This window comes from Cavia porcellus, unplaced genomic scaffold (assembly GCF_034190915.1).
Source record: "Cavia porcellus strain 051 isolate PalLab524CR breed Dunkin Hartley unplaced genomic scaffold, mCavPor4.1 scaffold_10, whole genome shotgun sequence".
Classification (NCBI taxonomy): domain Eukaryota; kingdom Metazoa; phylum Chordata; class Mammalia; order Rodentia; family Caviidae; genus Cavia; species Cavia porcellus.
The window spans coordinates 7688958-7708196 of NW_026947493.1; the positions used below are offsets into that span (position 1 = coordinate 7688958).

General features: G+C 34.7%; 1 protein-coding gene across 9 annotated transcripts in view; it reads right to left on the bottom strand.

Moving 5' to 3' along the window:
• The window catches only part of Ankrd28 (ankyrin repeat domain 28), a 207763-nt gene that overhangs the window by 128419 nt on the left and 60105 nt on the right, over positions 1-19239 (bottom strand). For 4 of the 9 annotated variants that reach the window (XM_005008303.4, XM_013143904.3, XM_023561753.2 and 1 more), the window contains one exon: positions 14162-14245. The exons of 2 other annotated variants lie outside the window; for them this stretch is intronic. In XM_005008303.4, the coding sequence (XP_005008360.2) occupies positions 14162-14245 (84 nt within the window). Of the gene's footprint in view, positions 1-14161; positions 14246-15343; positions 16889-19239 lie in introns of those variants that run through there. 3 more of the 9 variants (XM_013143902.3, XM_063256970.1, XM_013143905.3) reach the window with 3 other exon arrangements.

The window sequence follows — 19239 nt, forward strand, 5'->3', positions numbered from 1 at the left end:
TTGGTAAGTACCTGCAGCCTGGGCCTGGAGGAGAACCATTACCTGTGAGCCTACTGCCATGCAGGCTGAAAATCAAGCACCCTTCTCCCGCCTGCGCCCTCCCCACTTAGCTACTGGGGATAGATGTCTCAGCATCTCTTGGGAGGATGACCATATGCAGTTTAGCAAATATGGGGATTTCCTTCTATCTTCTGTTTGAAGGCATAGGTTGTTTTCACTGTTTTGTTATGTTTCTTTTGCTCTATTCAGTATTCTCAATAATGTTCTATTTTTGGTTTGATTTTACAATACCTAATTGACTGGACAACTACTGTTAAGTTAAAGACATATATCATAGTACTTATTACTACTATCCCAGTATCCTACTGTGAAATCCTGTACCAATTTCACTGCATTGTCTCGATTGGCTTTGTTCTGTCTTGTGCTGTTGCATTTTTACTACTTTCAAAATTAAAAAAAAAAAAAGAAATACATGTTAAGATTCATGCATGTGTAGAATCTATAAACAGTTTATGAGAACTGATCTTATGACACATGATGAAATGAACAGATACTTTGAAGAAAAAGAGACACTAAAATACCCAGTGCTGATCCTGGAGTGTCATAATGTGAAACCCAGCAATAGTGTTATTCTTTGTTCAAAGTGATATTAGCCTGCTTGGGTTTACTCAATGTCAACATAATTGAAGATATAGGTAACTGCATGTATGTTTAAGTGTATAGGATTGATAAGCATATTTCTAAGTTTTTGTTGGATAGCTGAACAGAACTGGTTGCAATCTCACTGTTTGAATCCGCACTTTATAAGCTCCACTTTAGTATCTTTAATAACACTTTGTAAGAAGACAATCTGTAATCATCAACTAGTGATTTCTTACTGTTTATTTTTTTCTTTGGAATTATGTATTATTTCTACCCATTTTCTGTTCTGTTTAGTCTTTCTTTAAATTCAGTTTTAAAAAGACACTACAGTACCCAGTGCTGATCATGGACTGCCATGATGTGAAATCCAGCAATACTATTATTCTTTGTTCAGAATGATTTTAACCTGCTCTAGTTTGTTTAATCTAAACATAAATGTAGTTATGGATAACTGCATGCATGTTTAAGTGTATAGGATTGACAACCATGTAACTAAATTTTTGTTGGACAGTTGAACTTTTTGCAGTCTCTCTGTTTGAATTCCCACTTTACATGTCCCATTTTTGTACCTTGAACAACTATTGGTAAAATGACAATATCAACTAGTGATTTCTTACTGTTTATTTTTTTCTCTAAACTATGTACCATTTCTACCTATTTTCTGTTTTGTTTAGTCTTTCTTTAAATAAAAATTTAAAAAAAAAAGTAAAACGTTGTTACTTTCAAAAAAACCAGGGGGCTGTATTAATTTTCCACTGCTGGGGCAAAATAACTGACATATACAATTTAAAGGAGAAAAGGTTTACTGTGGCTCACATTTTTATTCCATGATAGCCTGGCTCCAGGGCAAAAACATCACGGTGGAAGGGCATGGTGCAGAAAAGGTGCTCACTTCAGGATATTTGGAAGATAATGTCCCTTCTGCCCATAGAGGCATGCTGTGTATTACAAGTAAAGCCAGGGACATCTGTCCAGGTGACTACCATGGGGCTAAGAGGTGGAGTGTAAGGAAAGCTGAAAAAAAAGGACAAGAGAGAAAGACAGGGAAACAGCCAGAGAGGGAAAGGGCCTGGTGACAAAATACCACCCTTCAAAGGTATGTCCCACCATTACTAATTCCTCCATCCAGATGCCATCTCCTAAAAGCACATTCAGTTATGAACTCATCAATGGATAAATACATTGACAAAGTTAAAACTGTTCATGACATAATAATCTCTTCAAAGCTCCCCTCTAAAAACGCAAGCCTTCTGAAGACATTTTTGATCCAAAACATAACAATTATCATCACCAATTCATGTATTTGTGTGCATTAAAATTAAATGCACAGTGTAGAGGACATGCAGTTTATCTGGGAAATTGATAATAAATGAATGGGTACAAAAACAAACCACCCAACAGTTTGTGAATGTAAAAATTCCTGGTTTTGAAAGAAGATTTTAAGCCCCTGTTTTTATCCCTAATCTCTGACCAGCAACTTTGGAGCCTAACTTTGTTTTGTTTTTAATTTTTAAATTTTTAAAGAGAATAAAACCAAGCAATACAAAACAGAATAAAGTCAATCAAAACAAACCGGTGTGACGCAGGACTTCAAAACAATAAGAAATCAACAATGGTTACTATAATACTCTTATTGTCTTCCAAAAGCTGCAGATACCTTCAGACATAGTAAAAATCAAACAAAACAGGACAGAATAGAACCAATAAAAACCAAACAATGAATGCAGTAAAGGAGTGCAAAACAAAGTAAGAGTAAATCCAAAATGCCTACTATAACGTATCTTGTTATCTTTGAAACAGCTGCCCATGCCATCAGATATAATAAAATCAAACAAAACAGAGTAAAACCCAATCCAACAGAACAATGAAAATGACACAGAACTTCAAAACAAGATCATAAGGAATTTAACAATGGGCCACCAACTTTGGAAGATTTCCTATACATGCTATACTGCGTAGTTATCCTCTGAATAATGATCAGACTACCAGCTTTAGACCTGCAAAGTCAGTGAAACACTAAACACTACAAACATTAAATTGTATTTTACCCCAATAGCCATCATCACAGCCTATGTGTCTCTGGATCAGTCGTTTGCTTACTGCACAGGTGGAGTGTGGCGTATGTGTTGGCTTTTGTTTCTCAGCCCAAATGCTGGAAAGGGATGGCATGTGGCTCTCCCCCAAGAAGCCTGCACATGGCACTGATGTGCAGGGAGGGTTTGCTTCTTGGTGACTTCTTATTCTATCCCCCTGCCCCAACTGTGTGCAGTCCGCAAATGGTGCTGACTCTTGGGAAAAGGCCAGTGTCTGGCTATAGCCCCAGCGGCCAGGGCATGGCGTCAATTTGCCAGGAAGACTTTCTTCTTGGTGGCTTTCACTGACTTGGTGACTTTCTTCTTACCTGTTCTCTTCCTCTGAAGTCCTCGAATAACACTGACTCAAAACAAAAGGCTGACATGTGGCTTTCCCCCGATTGGCCTACTACCGTTGTTTTTAAGACCTTACCTTGCATAGCCTCTCTGCTTAAGGTTTTCAGTCTTGTATCTGCTGTTCCGTCCTATTTGGAGAATTGAAGCTATCAACATCCCTGATGTGGTAGTGATTTTTTTCTGATGACTGGTTTAACTTCTAATTGGAACTTTGTCAGTGGTAGGACAAGGGTCTCTACCTGTTCTGTCTTTAAGGTTCATCATGAACTGAAGTGGCCTGCATGGGTTGATCAAACTACACCTGTTGGTACAGAAGGGCTCTTCCACTGCAACCATGTCATCTCAAAAGACTCAGTTTGTAGTCTGTTTAATCTCATCAAAAAATGAGAGGTATTTTAAATTTTTTATTTCCCCTTTTCTAATTTTAAAACAATCTGTTCATTACAGAAATTCTGGAATATTCATACATAAAACCACTATTAAAACTGACCTGATTTAACATATGAGAAATTCTCTTTTAGTATTTTTTCAATGTCACATTTTCAAAAATAAAGATTAATTTTATATGCTTTGTATCCTCAAAACAGAAACAAACAACAACAAAAAAATGCTAGTTCCAGTGGACAATATATCTTTGCTTCCTATCACTGTATAAGCTATTTAATCACAATGATAGAAGATATACTCTATTTATTGGCTCTTGTGGGAAAATTGAACACTGGTGAAAAATTAAATGAAGCTGGAATCTAGAAGCAATGATTCTACTTTAGAAGGTGTCATCTCTAGGCAAGAGATGGAATTTTTCCCCTGCATGGAAGCTGAGTTAGTTTTTCCATTCTCACCTTCCATTCCATGTTCTATATAAGCCAGTTGGGCATCAGATGAATATACCTGAGGTTAAGACTGAGAGGTTAGAGACTCCAATTTGTCCTGTGCATAGCTATAGGAAAAGATCATCCTAATATACACTCCTGGTTTTAGGAAAAAGTGTACACAACCTCAAATAATCAGTGAAGGTTTTTAAGGTCAGAAACATCAAAAACTTGGTACTGACACATAGCAGAAATGACATGTGGCTTCCAGGAAATATTTACTGAAGGTTAAATAACTTAGTGTTAATGCCAGAAAAGCCTAGAGAATATATATGTAATATAGGGTAGGATGACCTTCACGGAACTGATGGAAATTTATGGTTTACTACTTTATATTGACTTATTAACTGACAATATTATTACTGCAATAATACTGATCTGCTGGATACATACATACATACATACACACACACACACACACACACACACACTTACTGAGCACTTCATTTGACAAAGTAAATCAACATCATTTCTGTAACAAAACACTTCTAAAAAATTAAGGGATAAAGCATTTTCAAAACCAGCAAGTTATAGCCAAAACCTGTGCCATCCTTATGTTAATTTTTTTGGATTTAAAAAAGAGTCAGTCATAATCTAAGCTTTTCCTTGTTTAAAAAGTATAAATAGTTTTGGCTGCATTTCAATTGACCCTAGTGTAATATTACTTGGAATGAGGTGTCTTTTCATCCAAAAAATGGCGCTGATAGCATTGTAAGGAAGACAAGAAAGGAAAGAAGTGGGTCCCTTGGAACTAGGAAGACTCTGAAGTGCGAAATGAAGCTCATAAAGAGAGTGAAAAGAAAAACTTCAACGAAGAAAAAGGTGGTAACCTGTGGCACCTGAAATGGGACTCACTGTGTGAAAGGAGCTGTTCATACCTGGGGACACCCAGTCGTGACAGCTGGTGACCCCGGAGGCCTCTGCCGAGAAAGGCTAGAGTGGAAGAGAACAGCAGACATGGAGAACTGCACTGCCTGGTAGTGTGTGCAAAGGACTCAGTCCTCCTGCGCAGAGAGTGCTATTAGCTGGGAGCCATTTTGGAGATGGGTTGGCTGAGCTCAGAACCCAGAACTGCTGCCGGCTGTGTTTAACAGCTCCGACCAGGGTGCAGTCTGGTGGAAAATGGTTGGACTGGTCTCAGGTAGGCCTACTGAGATTACCCACTATTCTGCCATAAAGGAACTGCTAGTTTGCTGGAATAGACTGGCTTGATTTAGGACTCTGTCTTCACAGGTTGATAACTAGTGAAACCAGAGAAAAACCTGCAAGTGGACTGTTTGTTTTTCTTTTCTTTTTTTGTTTTTATGTTCGTCTTTTTTTCTTTTCTCTTTCTCCTTCATTATTTTTATATGAGTGTGAAAGTGGTTCCTAACCTCATTGTGGTGTGGTTCTGTTCTGTTCTTACTTTTACCTCTTCCCCTTCAGTTTTCTGCACCAGTAACCCCAAGTTGGCATGATCTCTCTTTGTTCTTCAACCTTCCTTCTAATCTCTTTCTCTTCTTCCACTTCTCTGTTTTCTCCTTAATCCATTTTAAATTTTAACTCCAAGGGCAAAATCGAGAGATATTACAGTATTATATATTGCATGTAATTATCTGGTTTTACATTTTGTTATATAATCACAATTGTAGTTCATAAGGTGAAAAGCTGAAAATTAAGGGTTAGCTCAATTTGTTTTTTAGGGGGTGTCTGATCCTACTGGTATCACTACAGACAAAATTGACATAATTGTTCTAAACAGCTGTTGGTCCTGGTATTCCATGACTGAGATTAATTAAGGGTCACAGACAATAGGGTGGCACAGTGCCAAAGAAACAGAGACTAGGCCAAACAGGCAACAACTTCTCATCTCCAACAAACTGCAGAGGTCATATCTTTCAACATACTCAAAACACAAAAACCATCTACACCTGGAAGATACCTCAGAGAAGTAATCATCAACTAAGAGTCCTAAATGCTAGCAATAAAGCAACCCATCATAGGCAATTTACAAGCATCACTCCAGGAATTAAACTTTAAAAAAAAAGAAAAGAGACTATAAAATGAGAGGAAACTTAAGCAAAATGCAACCTCAGACATCCAGTTCACCAAAGGCAATCCGAGGGGGTAATGAGGTAGGAAAATTCGAAAGCCACCCACCAGGTCTCTCCAAAATGGAAATAACAAAGTAACTGAATGAGGTTCTGGAAAAAAGGAAATTAGAAATAATCTCTCAGATAACTACAGAGATTACCAAAATATACACCATGCTTAGCAATGTCAGAGCAGACATAGACCAAAAAAAAAAAAAAAAAAAAAAAAAAAAGATGAGTTTAAGAACATTATGAAGATCAGCATAGGAAAGAAATGGAATCCATAAAGCAGATTCAAGCAGTTATCCAGGAGAATAAAAACTCCACTTAAAGTATTTGAAGCAGATTAGGTCAATGTGAAGACAGGATCTCAGATACTTAAGAAGCAACTAGGAAAAGAAAGATTTCTCAAAAATCGCAAAGGACAAGAAATCAATACAGCAGTTGCTAGATGAGATAAAGACAAATAATTTAAGATTAACTGGACTCAATGAACAAGCAGGAGATACCACAAATGACATCACAACAATGTTGACAGATACCATGACAGAAAACTTTCCTGGTAAAGAAAAAGAATCTGACATTCAGATACATGAGGTATATAGAACTCCAATTAGCAGTTATCAAAAAAAAAAAAAAAAAAAAAAAAAAAGATAGCCAGGTATACCATAGTCAAGATTCCAGAAATTTAACACAAGAATAGAATCCTAAAAGCTGTTAAGAGGAAAGAAACAAATCACCTATAAAGGAAAGCCCATCAGAATCACAGCTGACTTCCAGCATAAACTCTGAAGTCAAGGAGAAGTTAGTGTGAAGTACTCCAAGTTCTAAAGGAAAACAACTTTCAACCCAGATTGATGTACTTCACAAAACTATCTTTCAAAATTGATAGAAAAATAAGATGCTTCCATGGCAGAGGACATATGAGGAAATTTATGACCACCAAACCAATACTCCAAAATAATGTGAAGGACAATCTAGAAAAGATAATAAGGACTATACAGCTCCAAGAACCTCAACAGAAGAAATCCACCAGGGAAGGCAAACAATTAGAGAGACAGAGAAAAAAAAGGAGGAGCAAACAACAGGAAAATAACATGACAAGGATAATAAGTTAATAATATCAGTGACAACCATCAATGTTTATGGTCTCAATTCACCAATCAAAAGACACAGACTGACAGAATGAATCAAGAAGATTCACAATATGCTGCAAACAAGATACATTATTTCAAAAGAAATTCACAGACTGAAAATCAAAGGATGGAAAACAATACCCCATGTGACAGAACCCAGAAAAAAGGATTGCTATTCTATTTGAAACAAAGTGAATTTCAGGCCAAGACTGATTGAGATAAACAAGGTCACTAAATCCTTGTAAAAGGAGTAACACAAGAGGAAGAGATAATAGTCACAAATTTATTTGCATCTGGGCATTGTAGCTCAGGCCTGTAATCCCAGCACTTAGGAAGCTAAGGCACGAGGATTGCTGTGAGTTCAAGGCCAGCATGGGTTACAAAGTAAGCTGAAGGCCAACCTGAACTGCATTGTGATGCCCTGTCACAAAAAATAAATAAATAAATATACAACAAATACCACTGTACTCTACTGTATAAAACAATTACTAACTGACATGAAAAATCAAATAAGCCCTAATACAATAGTACTGGGAGACCTCAATACCCAACTGTCACAAAAAGACAGATCAGATGGATAAAAAAATCAATTAGAACTAAATCAAACTTTTGAACAAATGGACCCAGTAGACATCTGTAGTGTTTTACCTCATAACATCAGAAAACACATTCTTCTCAGCTGCACATGGAACGTTCTCCAAAATAGTCCACATACTGGCTCATATAATAGGCTTAAATAAATGCAAAGGAACTGAAATTGTCCCATGCATACCATCAGACCACAGTGCAATAAAATTGGAAATCTATGCAAAAGGAAAACAAGAATTTCATAAACACACGGTAATTAAATAGCGACCTACTGAATAACCAATTGATAACAGACAAAATTAAAAATTAGAAAGTTTTGACAGTTGAATGTTAATGACAGTACAACATATGGGAACCTGTGAAAGCAGTCTTAAGAAGGAAATTTACAGCAGTAAATACTCATATCAGGAAAACAGTACAAGTGCATATGACAACTTAATTGTGAACCTCAAACTTCTAGAAAAAGGGAGAGCAGGCTAAATTAAAAGCTCATACAAGGGAGTAAATTAAAAAGACCTGAGCAGAAATTAACACATTGGCGACTAAAATTGAAAACTCCTTACCTAACCTTATCAAAAAAACAGAAAGAAAAGACTCAAATCTACAAAATTAGGAATGAAAAGGGTGAAATCATAGCAGATCCTGTAGAAATCCAGAAAATCATCTATATATACTTTAAAGCTTGTATTTTAATGATGGCAAACACAGAAAAAATGGACAGATAGGAGGATCCTAATATGAATTACCAAAGCTGAATCAAGAAGATACAAAAATAAAAAAAAAAAGAAGATACAAAAATCCTAAATAACCCAGTATCAATAAATGAAATAAAAAATGTAATTTAAAGAAAAGCCCAGGCCCTGATGGATTCAGAAGAAATTTAGAGAAGACCTAACACCACTACTTCTCAAACTGTAAGAAAACTGAAAGGGCAGCAATACTTTCAAATTCATTCATTCCTGGAAGCAAGCATTACCCTGATACCAAACCAAAAGCAGAGGTAGACCCAACTAACAAAGAGGCCAATCTTCCTAATGAACATTGGTGAAAAAAATCTTCAATAAAATCCTGGCAAACAGACTGTAGTAAACCAAGATGAATGTACACCATGATCAAGTGGAATTCATCCTAGGGATGCAGGGATGGGTCAGCATAGGTATATCCTTAAATGTAATACATCATATTAATAAAACCACGAACAAAAATCATATGATCATCTCAATAGATGCAGAAAAAGCTTTTGACAAAGTCTAGCACTTACTCATGATAAAAACTCTACAGACAACTGAAATACACGTCTGTATCTCTATCAATAAAAGCCATCTATGACAAACTAATAGCCAGTATCATACTGAATGGACAAAAACTGATGGCTTTTTCTCTATAATCAGGAACAAGAAAAGGATGTCCACTGTCTTCACTTTTACTCAATGTAGTCCTGGAAACTTTAGCCAGAGCAATGAGACAAGAGGAAAAAATAAAAGGAATAAAGGTAGGAAAGGAAGAAGTTAAACTACTATTATTTGCAGCTGACATGATACTATATTTAGATGACCCAAAAACTTACCACAAGACTTCTAGATTTAATAAGCCAATTCAGTAATGTAGCTGGTTACAAAGTCAACACTCAAAAATCAGTAGGCTTCCTGTACACAAATAACAAACTCAGAGAGAGAAATCAAGGAAACAATATCTTTCATAATAGCATCCCCAAAAATGAAATACCCAGGAATCAATCTAACAAAAGATGTAAAAGACATCTATCTACATTGAAAACCATAGTACTCTGAAAAAGGAGACTGAAGAGGCTATTACAAAATGGAGAGATATCCCATGCTCTGAGGTAAGAAGAACCAACATAGTGACAATGGCCATACTTTCGAAACTGTTATACAGATTTAGTGCAATCCCTATGAAAATTCTAACAGCATAACTCACAGAATTAGAAAAAACAATCTTAAAATTTACCTGTAACCTAAGAGACCTAGAATACAAAGGCAATCCTGGGCAATAAAGACAAGACAGGGGGGCATCACAATTCCTGACTTGAAATTATCCTAGAAAGCTATTGTGGTAAAAACTGACAAAAAAAAAAAAAAAAAAAAAAATATATATATATATATATATATATATATATATATATATATCTATCAATGGAACAGATTAGAAAATGCTGAAACTGCAGACAGCCTAAGCCATCTTGTCTTTGACAAAGGTGCTAAACACATTCACTGAAAGAAACTCTAGTAAATGGTGCTGGAAAAACTGGCTCTACACATGATGAAGATTAAAACTGGACTCATATCTTTGACCACGTACTAAACTAAAATCAGAATGGATCAAAGATCTTAATATTAAAACAGAATTATATATGCTAAAAGAGTAGGTAAAACTCTTGAAGACAATGGTATAGGCAAAGACTTTATGAACAAAACCCCAGAATTGCACAGAAATTATCACAAAGAGCCAACAACTGGGATCTCACCCTACTGAAAAACTTTGGCAGAACAAGAGAAAACACCAACAAAGTGAAGAGACAACCCAGAACCTGGGAATAAAGGTTTATCTGCTGTTCCTAAAAGAATTACTATCTAACATATAAAGAACTAAGAAAAAAACAAACAAAAAAACCAATCCTCCCAGTTTTAAAGACTCAATCAAAAAATGGGCATCTAAGATGAATACATTTCTCAGATGAAAAAATATGAGCAGCAAATAAATATGTGAAAAAGCGTTCAACATCACTGGTGATTTGAGAGATGCAAATTAAAACAAAACTGAGATTTTACCTCATCCTAGAAAGAATGGCTACTATCAAGAAATCAAGAAATAACAAATACTGGAGGGGCTGTAAGGAAAAAGGATCTTTCTCCACTATTGGTGGGAATGTAGACTGGTACAACCACTGTGGAAATTCCCTAAAAAACTAGGACTATAGGTCCCATTTGATCCAGCTGTTAATCTTCTGGGTATCTTCTTAAAAGAATTAAAATTATCATACCACAGTGATACATGTGCACCCATGTTTATAGCAGCAAAATCTGTAATAGCCAGATCCTGGAAACAACTTAAATGCCCATCAACTCAGAAATGGATAAAAAAGATGTGGGTTTTTAAAATACAATGGAATACTACTCAGCCACAAAGAAGGATAAAGTGCAGTATTTATAGGTAAATGGATGCAACTTGAGACCACATTCATTATGGAAATAAGTAAGAAACACATGTGTAAACATTCTATCGTCTCAGTGTGGGAAGCTGAAAGAAACAATATGCGTGTACGTATATAAAAAAGTTAAGACAGTTATATTACTGATTTCTCTAAGTTCACTGAAGAGAAAGATTTGTGTTGGTATTGTTCAGACCACTGAACGCAGATGTCTTATGCTCTGGCTCAATGATGTGGGGATGACAATGAGCAATGCATGTAACACTGTTGCCGTCTAACTGATGTGTTCTGAAATTTTGTTGTAGTTTTCCTGCTTCTTTTTCTTTTTCCTCTTGAAAGAAAATGGATTTGGGAGGAAAATATATGGCTCTAGATGAAGCTGTGTATTTCCTTCTTTGTGATGCTAATATTTAATTATTTGGTATAAAATTTAATTATACTAGTAATTTGGTATCATATTTGTGTCACTGCTTAAAAGGCAGGCATCCACAGGGTATGCATGTAACTATGGGGGAATAATTCTGTTTTTGAATATCCTTGCTAATGGTATGTGTTGAGAAAAATATGGTATATGAAAGAGAAAAATATTTCTCTTTCAATAATATGCTTGATTTCCTGTTACCATCAAGTTTAATAAAGGTTTAAATTTCTATTCTGCTATATCTATTGGTCCTGTAAATGTTTAATCTTTGTCTTAGTTTTGTCATCCATTGATGGAATGGAAATGTTATCTTACTAACTTTACAAGACTGCTGGATGAGTTTAAAAGGCTCATGAATATGTCTGTTTCAGAATACCAATTAATACCAATTTTTATCACTCTGGGTAAAAAAAATTCCCATAGAAAATAATTTTTTACGGAGTTAGACCTTTCCTATAAAATATGGAAGCACTGATATTTCATATTAAATTATTTGGGTTCCACATGGCATCATGTTCTATTAAGTCCCAAGAAGAGACCTTTACTAATTATCTTGGCCATATAAACCAAGGAAAACAAAAACTTCCAGATAAAAGCAAAAGTCATTCAAAGTCATTTAAGAATTCTTGAAACATCCTAAATTTAGGGTGGGGAAAAATCATGAAGATCATTAATGTAACCCCACATGTTACACAGGAAAAAAAAGAGCCCTAAAGAAGAAAGGGCTTACTTAAGTTGTACAACTAACATGGCAAAACATTCAATTTATATACCAAATGTTCTTTACATCAAAACATCACAAAAATTTTTATTGTGTCTCCCCTTTTTGATATGTAATGCTTATTTCCTATCTCTAAAAGTTTGCTACTTCAACTGCTTTCAGGCACTAATAATCTACTGTTAATGTAAACTACTACTTTCTCAAATAATTTGCCTTTCTTCCCATAAAAATTTCAATTTACTTCAGATATGGCAATATACTCAATGAAGATGAACCTCTAATCCTGCCCCAGGGGATGAAGCAGACAAAGAACCAGGACTGAACTAAACCTAATCTACTTGTAGATGGATGAAGAGTGGTTCTGTAACCAAAGAAATCATAGGGGAAAATTTTCTAGGGATTCTGAAAAGATATTTTTCTTTAGCTTAAAAACAAGTAACAAAACAAAAACAAGGAAATGATAATCCCCTTTACCTTCTGTTTATTTGTCTTAAATTCATGATGTAGGTATGAAGAGAAAAACAAGATTCTTAGAAGATCTTTCAGAGCTCTGACACTGCTGTGTTAACTAATCACCTTTTTCTAGGTTAAATTATTATACAAGCAAGAAGCATCCATTTAGTCAGATATTCAAAAGTCTCCTAATTTAAAATTTATGATTTGTAGTGAAATCATATTTTCTATATCCTACAATAAAAGACACCAAATGATATGCATGTATAACTTTAAAAATTACTGTTTTGCTAAAAAATCAATTAGGTATGCCTCCTAATGTAAAACACATGATTTACAGTAAAATCATATTCTCTACCTCCTATAATAAAAAGAAAGGTATCAAATGCATAGTTATATTCATATTAGTAAAATTACAATTATGTTAAAAATCAATTCGTTATTTCAAAAGACACTTTTTACAGGCCCACGAAATTCAAACTAGAGTAATTCAAACTAATCTAAAATTATAAAACCACTCAACAGTAGAGAAGCAAAGATGAACATATATCAATCCTAAAATGCATAAAACAATAACAACAACAAAACTTGACAAAGCTAAGTTTTAAACAGTTGCATATTATTTTCAAACAGTTAACCCATGGTATCATTGAAAACAATTGTCAAAGAGGTACATTCCAGAAAGTTCACTGGTGAATCAACAGATGTTCAAAATAAGATGAATTTTTCTTTTAAAGTTTAAGACATTTTTTACTAAATCTAGCAGAAAAGCAAAGTTAGGTATAATAAGTTTTGTAATGAATGAGAAATTAGGCATGATAAATAAGATTTTGGCTTAAATTTTCTCACCAAAATTAAAATGAGATCTGTTAGTACTATTAAAGCAAAACAACAAAAATTCTAAGAGTTAACTAAACAACAGAAAGCCCATTTTCCTCCGTTTTCATAAATCTGTACCCTACATTTATTTTCTGTCCTAAGAAAAGTAGACTTGCCAGGATATCCAAATGAGGTAAAGCAACAAGATCTCATTTAAAATAAACAAATCCTCAGTTATATGCATGCTTCTATATCTAAATATAAACTTGAATCGGGCAAAAATTAATTGCAAGTTTTTGTAAAATGTAATGATTATTTACAGAAAGCAAATTGGACCTCATACTCAAGTTAGATATACAGTTAATGTAATGGAAATTTCAAGTTCACAAGGAAATTTCAAGTTCACAAAAATGAACTCTCATCTTAAATGCACACAATGAAATATTATCATGATTTCTGCAATTTATTTTCAAATAAAGTTCAGAAAACAGAGAGAGGAATACATACATAAAATGTTTGTATAAGATAATAAATACAAGTGGTAAAATGTTCATGCTGAACCAAGTGAAAGGTATGTATGTGTTGAAAATAATTTTCAGTATTTCTGTGTACGAAAAATTTCAAAGCAAAAAAGCTGGGTGGAAAAAAAAAGATTGTGAGTGCCTTCTAATACTCTTGTGCTTTTACCTTGAATACATATCCAATACTTCCTTTTTGCCTCAAAAGTCTTCTCCTCTCACTTGAAGAATTTATGTCTTTTTAACAAAAATCACAACTCTAGGAAAGAGTTTCTAAAAGGTAGGCTTATAAAGGCTGTATTAGTGATTTAACTCTTTTACCTGAAAGTTAACATCTTCTTTCTTAAATATTAGTGCTCGAACTTCATCAGGATCTCCGTTAAATATAGCTTGCACCAGTGATGGCTAAAATATGAGAGAATAATAAAAACATTAGCCTTGCGACCATGAATAATTATAAAAAAATTTCCATACAGCTTTTATGGCTAAAAAAATTTTTTCCTTGAAGGAATACGTTTTGACATAAATCTTAAATTTCATGAAACTATACAGTGTAAACCAAGTAGAGGATTTATCTTTAGGGGGAAGGGAAAAGGGTTGAGTAAAAAAAAAAACAGTATGTAACAATTTAGTGAGTAAAATTTAGTAGTATATGAAGACAATCTGATTTTATTTCTTTTAAGTGGAAAATTCTTGTCTATCTGTGATAAAGACTTCCAAACGTAAGTTTTAGTATCTACTTGTAGAACAGAATTTGTCAACTCCTAGCCCATGCTGACCATAAAAGAAGGTCCTCTTGAAAAATGTCTGTTTGGGACAAGAAAATAACATACATGGGCTGGCTAGTAATATATGTATAAATATATAAATCTCAACAAAGTTAATGAAAATAACTATTAAAAGAAAAAAATTGTATACATGAATAACATTAAAAGACAAACACATGCATTTCTAAATATAATTTCCTAATCAACAACACAGTCTTTCTAAGGTATCATATTATACTACTCAAATAAGGAGACAGCTGACAACAGCATTAAAAGTAAGGCTAGGGTTTGAGTCTTATTCATATAAAGTCTTGCATGTAAATAAAATGAAATTCTTTATAGAAGAAGCAGTGTTCCGGGTGTTGCTGGTAATAGTAAACCTTTCCGAAAACATGCAGAGTTCCTGATTCTTGTCATATCAGATCTAAAACCACAAAATGAAAATAGAAACATGGTTGCCATAACATTTCTTAGCTCATTTTTAAAGTCTTTTTAAGAGATAAAGACACTAAAGTCCAAAATGTTATCAAAGCATTTGAAAAAGTAAAAATCAGAAATGTATTCATTTTATACACAAATGATATTGCATCACACTGGCACATGGTGCTTTAACCTGGGTTTTTAAATGGCACTAGTGAAAACTAGCTCATGTTTATTCTTAAAAAATAAAACTTATACTCCCATAGTAGAATATTGAATTAGTAGAATATTGAAAACATAAACTCTCATATCTTACCAATACACTTCCAGGAGGTGGAGGTGGAGAAAGTAGGGACTGATTTTCCTGTGGCAATTTAGAAATGAATGCAGGAGATTCATCTTCTACCTCCTCCAAAACAACAATACACACTCGACTCATTCGCTCTTTTAAAACATTAAATTCCAAGCTATATAATAAAAGTCACAGTTGTACAAGTAGTTTTTCTTCCTCTTCTGCACAACACTTAACATTCTCTGAGCAGTACAGCTGATTTTTTAAAGTTAGTACTATTAGAGAAACTGAAGTTTAAAATCATGATATATAATTTTAACTTCATAAAAACAACAAAATTCTAGTATCTTCTGTTAGGTTACTGCAACACTTAACAAAGCTTAAACATCAGCATGTCAGTCATTAAAACAATGAGCTTATTTACAAATATTTTTCCTACCTACCAAAATAGTGTATTGCTCTCTCTTTGAAATTTACCGTACAAAACAATCAGTATTTTTAGTGAAACAACACTAACTACAAAGAATGAAATGAGAAATAACTGCTGCTGCAGAGACGATCACAGCTATATCCACTCTTGTCTGCAAGGTCATATAGTTACCAGTAGGCTGGCTGGCTGACAACTGGAAAAAAAAAAAATCTCACTATTCTATTTCCACTTCTAAATTGTCTTCATTTCTTCAGCTTCATTGATTTAATGATATTTCCCAGGGAGGAATAAAACATCTAGAGCTCCACACAAATTTTAAAATGACGCTCAGAGGTTAACAATTCTTTCTGTGTTTGGGAAAGAAAAAATGAAAAGCACTCTGCGTTAATAGCAAGGCTGCAGTACATTTACACGTGATGAGTCAGACCACAAAAGACAATGGGACTCTTGGTACAGGAACACAGCTTGATTAATCCAGATTTCCCACATAATAGAAGAAACACAGAGAGCTTTATTCCCATCCATAGCATAAGCAAGGCACAGCTTTCATTCTTTCTCCATCAGGCAGTGGTCTGTGGCTGCTCCAGCAAAAGGACACAGGCACCAAGCAGAAATGGTGATAATGAAGAATCCTAATACAACAAGCAGGCTGCAAGGGAAGTAGAAAGCATTTCAGCTCAAATTACTGCTTCAGGGTTTTCATTTTTAAAAGAGAAAGAAGAGGGGGAGAAAAAAAACCCCAGTAGTTTATCATTCCAGTGTTTCCTTTGATCTTCACACAAATACAGTTTCCATTAAATAGTCTTCATTCAGAAGAAAAAATAGTAGACTGTGCATCTTCTTTGAGCCAACTACTTTTTTCAGTCATCTGCCTCTGTGCCAATATAGTTTCCTTCCACAGTAAAAACCGCTACAGTTATCCTTTTTAGTTGATTTCAGATGCTTTCCTGTTCCTCAATCTTCAAAAATGCCAGTAATAAACACCTCCAAAGGAATAGGTCCTTAAAAAATATCTGTAGAACCTCTGAATGGGCCCCACAGAAGCATTCCAACTGAGCAACAATCTGAAGAGCAAAGACTGCAGACCGGCAGGATGAAAAGCCTAGTAATGCTCACATGTTACACTTACCAGAGAGCTGCTCAGGATGTAACTTCCTCTAGCAGAAGAAAAAAACAGTGCATTTGGACAGTCTTCACAATTAGAAGGTTTATGCCAGTTCTGTGACTAATTCAAATCAAACTGAAAAATTCTATAACTGAAAAATGAGTGTGCTTTTAACATTTTCCACTAAAAGCCACAAGGAAATCTGGTGTACTGCCTCTGCTGACTAACCCTGGTTTTACCAAGTAAACAATTCCAAACAGCTTAACTGCTTTCTTATGCTACAGTGTAGCACTTTTTTTTTTTTAACCCTATAGCAACAGCTACAATAAGAAAACATTTGCAGTAAACTCATAAGGAGACTTAAGAGGAAAAAAAGAAATATTTTGTGAAACTAAAAAAAATCACAAAACTATTTTAAGGTCTTATTTTTGCTAAGATTTTTTTTTTTTTGAGGGGAAGGTACCACATGTACGTTACTTTCTAGAATGCAAAGTTTAAGCAGTAGAAATTTAAGATTTTTGTCTTACAACTTATATGTTGTTGAACTTATTCATATTTTTAAGAAAAAACTTCATTAGAAATCTTAAAACCATTTTGAATATTTACTGAATAAATTCTATCTTTCCATCTAAATATATTATCAAGCCTTAAAACTGTTAAAAAACTAAACAACGGTTTAGTCCTTGATCTTGAGTTAGCCACATGTCAAAGTGTACACAAAATATTTTCCCTACAGAGTAATATTCCAAAACTACAAAAAGTGTCAAAACCAACCACTTTGGGCCTAAGAGTATAGCTTAGTGGTATAGTGCTTGCCTCGCATGTATGAGGTCCTGGGTTCAATTCTGTAAAAACCAAAACAACCCTCACCACTTTGTAGTTACTCCCTCTCTTTCCTTTGTTCACCCAAATCTGAAAATCCGAATTCCAAAATGTTCCATAATTCTAAAGTTTTTCAGTGTCCTGCTGCTGCCAACCACCACACTAGTCTCTGGCTCTTCATATTCACAAGTCCCATACATATACAGAGTCAACCACTATAGAACAAATACATTTTGGAGTGAATGTCTGTACTGAACATGTACAGACATTTCCTTGTTGTCATTATTCCTTAAACCATACAGCATAACGACTACTAGTGTAGCTTTCACACTGTATTAAGTATTATACCTAACCCAGAGATGATTTTTAAAATATACTGGAGGATATGCATATAAGAAAATATTATGCCACTTTATGCAAGGAACTTGAGCAACCAATCTTGTGTGGATACAGAGACTACTAAATCCATAAATTAAAAAGATAACAAGGAAGTGGGTTCAAGCCATGTTTCAGGAAACATTTTAGAAAGATTAAGAATTCTAACCAATCTTTTTGAGCTATCTCAAAAACTATGTCATTCAGAAGAAAATCTTACCAAGAGAGTTTTTTAAAAATGACTTGCAGAGATAAGAGTGAAGTGGTTAAAGAAATAGCTACCTTCTAGGTTGCAGGTCAAAATTTGTAACTATCAAAGTGAATAATAGAGAATGAAAAAAGTTATTGTATGTTTAAAAAGTGATCAAGTCAAAATCCTTCAAAATAGAGTGGGGCAAGCAGTACTGGAAGAAATGAACGAGGGCCTTCATACCAAGCTATATTTCATGCTTTTTCCCATTTTTTGTTTTTTAAAGACAGGGTCTTGCTAGATTTCTATGTTGCCCAGGCTTGGGCTTGACCTTGTGATTTTCCTGCCTCAGCCACACAGAGTGCTGGGATTACAGGCATGTGCTGTGTTGCCTAACAAAACAGAACATGTTTAACATGTCACGTAATATATTTAAGACCTAGGCGAAGTTTTTAACTTTCTTCTTCTTCTTCTTCTTTTTTTTTTTTTTTTTTTGGTGCTGGGTACTGAACTCAGGATCTTGTGCTTGCCAGGCAGGCGCTTATGCTGCAGAGATAAATCCCCAGCCCCCAGAGGGCAAGTTTTTAAACGTTTACCTAGTTGTACTTCTAAAAGGATAATAACCAATATGATTATAAGATCTCAAGTGATTTCATCCCACTGATACTGGACTATAATAGCCAGCTTTTAAGTAAGTACAGCGTCTCACAGAATAAAGACTACCTTTTTCAGCCTCCCCTGGAGCTAGGAGCTACAAGACAGAGATCTGACCAGTATTTAAAGCAAAGGATATTATGTATCGTTCAGGTAACTTCTTAAAGGTCAGCTAGTTTATCTAGCCTGCTTGCTGGAACATGGATGACTGGCTATAATCTTTGACCCTTGTCTAGGGACAACAGGAAGAAAATCCTTGAGACTATGGGACAGGAATACCATATCACACCAGGAGCGCCCACTTCCTGACTTTTATGACTGAGAGAAATTAAAGGATCCACCTT